Source organism: Otolemur garnettii, unplaced genomic scaffold (genome assembly GCF_000181295.1).
Source record: "Otolemur garnettii isolate 467f Iridium unplaced genomic scaffold, OtoGar3 scaffold00044, whole genome shotgun sequence".
NCBI classification, from domain to species: Eukaryota; Metazoa; Chordata; class Mammalia; order Primates; family Galagidae; genus Otolemur; species Otolemur garnettii.
In genome coordinates, this window is record NW_003852439.1 from 8,531,555 (window position 1) to 8,535,227 (window position 3,673).

Genomic DNA, 3,673 nt, shown 5'->3' on the forward strand with positions numbered 1-3,673 from the left:
AAAAAAAAAAAAAAAAAGGATTTGCTAAAAGGCACTCTGTGCCAGGTGTCTCCCTCTTGCATTCCCCATTTCAGGGGATCTATTCCAGGGTGCTGGATCTAAGACTGTTCCCCTGCTGGTGTCCTGCAGTGCCTTGAGTCATGTCCCCAGTGCACATACCATGTGTCCCTGTGCTTCTGATAATTTATTCTTTTGTATCCTCTGAACCATGAGCTCCTCAAAGAGAAAAATCTACCTACATTTATTTTTATTTCTAGTTCTTAGCACTATATCTGCTAAATAAAGATTCATGAAATGTCTGCTAGGCTGGATGCAGTGGCTCACATGTGTAATCCCAGCACTCTAGGAGACCAAGGTGAGAGGATCACTTGAGCTCCGGAGTTCAAGACTAGCCTAAGCAAAAGTGAGACCCCCGTCTCCACTAAACATAGAAAAATTAGCCAGGCATGGTGGTGGGTACCTGTAGGCCCAGCTACTCAGGAAGCTCAGGCAAGAGGATAGCTTGAACACAGGAGTTTGACGTTGCTATGAGCTATGATGATTTCATGACACTCTACCCAGGGCTACAGAGTAAGATTCTGTCTCAATAGAAAGAAAAAAGAAATGTCTGCTAGACACATTCATTGCCTCAAGGCCCCACCCCAATAATTCTGAGAGTCTGAATGTTGAATTTCATATCTTCCTTACGGACCCAGGTATCCCCTGAGGATTATGTAAACCCAAGAAGAGCTATGTAAACCTCTGTACTGCCCTGATACCTTGTGCTGGATGGTGGTTCTGGGAGGGACCTTAGGAAGCATGTGCACTCCATTCATGTGCAGGCTGCAGTTTCTCATGTGCACCAGCATTAGTAATAGTCACAATCTGAGGAGGGTTCTGGTGGTGCCATTGTCCTGCCCCACTCCCAAGAAAGGACAGCCTTGCTAATATATTGTGTAACAGAGAAAAATAATCTAACAGAAAAGAGGAGAAAAAAAGACCACAACTTCCACTTTGTTTAACTACTTGGGACTAATTGGTTGTCTTTGCAATTAACCACCTGTGGCTCACGTACTCTCTGTTGTCTTGAGTGTTGTTTTAACAGCACTTGAAGAGTTCCTTAACAGACAGTGGGGACACAAGCTCCCCACCTACATCTGCCAGATCATATTCCAAGGACCCTGATAAACCAGCCTCACAGAAAAAAGACAGAAAAAAGGAAAAACTGACGCCTTCTGCTATCAACTGACAACAATAACTATTTTTTTTTCTTTCCCTTTATCCTCATGAAAAACTCAAACCCCTTATCCTTGACACTAGCAATTCTCCTTTGTTTCTCTCATGCCCCACTGTTCTCTCTCTTGGGGAAGTAAAATAAACTTTCTTCCTTAAAACTATTCTAATCTTTGTGTGAAGACTTCTTTCTCATCCCATACTACAAGTTTCAACTTTTATACTCCAGGCAGCCCCTCCCCACCTTCAGATGGGTGTGCCAGCTCATAACTAAGGTGACTGTTTCATCATTCCACTTTTATTTATTTATTTATTTTGTAGAGACAGAGTCTTACTTTGTTGCCCTTGGTAGAGTGCCGTGACATCCCACAGCTTACAGCAAGCTCCAACTTCTGGGCTTAGGCAATTCTCTTGCCTCAGCCTCCCGAGTAGCTGGGACTATAGGCACCCGCCACAATGCCCGGCTATTTTTTTGTTGCAGTTTGGCTGGGGCTGGGTTAGAACCTACCACCCTCGGTATATGGGACCAGTGCCCTATCCACTGAGCCAGAGGAGTCGCCCCTATCATTTCACTCTTAAAAGTCTCTTGTAGCACCAAGGCCTAAACGGATGGAAATGCATATTTACTGACCGAAGGAAGACTTCCTCCATGGTGGTAACGGAGGCCCCAAAGCTGGCGATGCCCAGCTCCTTCTGCTTCTTTTCCAGTTTAGCAAAAAGACTTTCAAACCTGAAAAAAAGACTCAGAATGATGAGTGACTTTCTAGATAATTTGTTCCTAAATGACCACCTCTGTGTAGAAATGTGTAACGGGCCACAGTAGGATAACTCTTTAAAATATCATTTAAAAAAATAATAAATGCTAGGTTCATATGCTTTTAGTTCCTTGGTTCTTTTCTTTTCTTTCCTTTTTTCTTTCTTAAAAGCTTGGTTTTCTATGGAAATTTTTATGTTCACACCAAAATTGAGAGGAAAAGACAGAAATTTCCCACATACCCCCTGCCCTACCCTGTTTCTTTCTCATGGAACATTTTGTGAGCACTTTGGCCTGTTAAAGGTTCTTTTTTTTTTTTTTAGAGACAGAGTCTCACTTTATTGCCCTTGGTAGAGTGCCATGGCATCACAGCTCACAGCAACCTCCAACTCCTGGGCTTAGGCAATTCTCTTGCCTCAGCCTCCCAAGTAGCTGGGACTACAGGTGCCCGCCACAACGCCTGGCTAATGTTAAGGGTACTTTAAGAGCAAACACCTATATGAAATTACAAAACAAACCCGAAGAAACTGGTAAATCAGCTGGGCCTGGTGGCTAATCCCTGTAGTCCCAGTACTTTGGGAGGCTGAGGTAAAAGGATCACCTGAGCCCAGGAGTTTGAGCCTGGATCTCATCTCTACTCCCCCCCAAAATTTTTTTTGAGACAGTCTCACTCTGTTGCCTGAGGCTAGAGTCAGCCTAGCTCACAGCAACCTCAAACTGCTGGGTTCAAGTGATCTTTCTGCCTCAGCCTCCCCAGTAGCTGGAACTATAGGTGCCTGCCACAACTCCTGGCTAATTTTTTCTGTTTTTAGTAGAAATGGGATCTTGCTCTTGGTCAGGCTGGTCTTGAATTCCTGAGCTCAAGAGATGCTCCCACCTCAGCTTCCTAAAGTGCTAGATTACAGGTGTGAGCCATCACACCAAGTCTCTACTAAAAATTAAAAAAAATTGGCCAGAGCACCTATAGTCCCAACTACTCAGGAGACTAAAGTAGGAGGATCACTTGAGTCCAATAGTTCAAGGCTAACCTGGGCAACATAGTAAGAGCTTGTCTTTAAAATAAATAAATAAGAATGATTTTTAAAAATTAGCTAAGTATGGTGGCATACGCCTGTAGTCTCAGCTACTCTGGAGGCTAAAGCAGGAGGATAACTTTAGCATAGGAGTTTGAGGTTGCAATGAGCTGTGATGATACCACTGCACTCCAGCCTGGGTAACAGAAAAAGACCCTGTCTCTAAAACAAAACAAAATAAAAACAAAAGGAAGAAACTGGCAAGTATTCATTTGATCAAAGGATAGGGAAACTCTTAGAATAAAAGTAATGGAAGAAATAACAAAAGGAAGGATGTGACACATTAAGTCTAATGCCTGTATGGAAAAATAATCCTACAAAATCAAACAACTGGAGAAAGTCACAGCAAAAATGACTGATATTGGCCAGGCATGGTGGCTCAGGCCTGTAATCCTAGAACTCTGGGAGGCCTAGGTGGCTGGATCCCTTGATTTCAGGAGTTTGAGACCAGCCTGAGCAAGAGTAAGACCCAGTCCCTATTAAAGATAGAAAAAACTAGCCAGCTGTCGTGAAGGACCCTTGTAGTACCAACTACTGAGGAGGCTGAGGCAAGAAGATCTCTTGAGTCCAAGAGTTTGAGGTTGCTGCCAGCTAAGATGATGCCAGGGCGTTCTACCCAGGATGACAGAGTGAG

At 43.6% G+C, this 3,673-nt stretch overlaps 1 protein-coding gene across 1 annotated transcript in view; it reads right to left on the reverse strand.

The window, feature by feature from the left end:
• Positions 1 to 3,673, reverse strand: part of ABCA3 (ATP binding cassette subfamily A member 3) — a 69,488-nt gene that overhangs the window by 16,059 nt on the left and 49,756 nt on the right. The window contains exon 18 of the mRNA XM_023513833.1: positions 1,844 to 1,942. Coding sequence (XP_023369601.1) covers positions 1,844 to 1,942 — 99 coding nt within the window. The remainder of the gene's footprint in view (positions 1 to 1,843; positions 1,943 to 3,673) is intronic.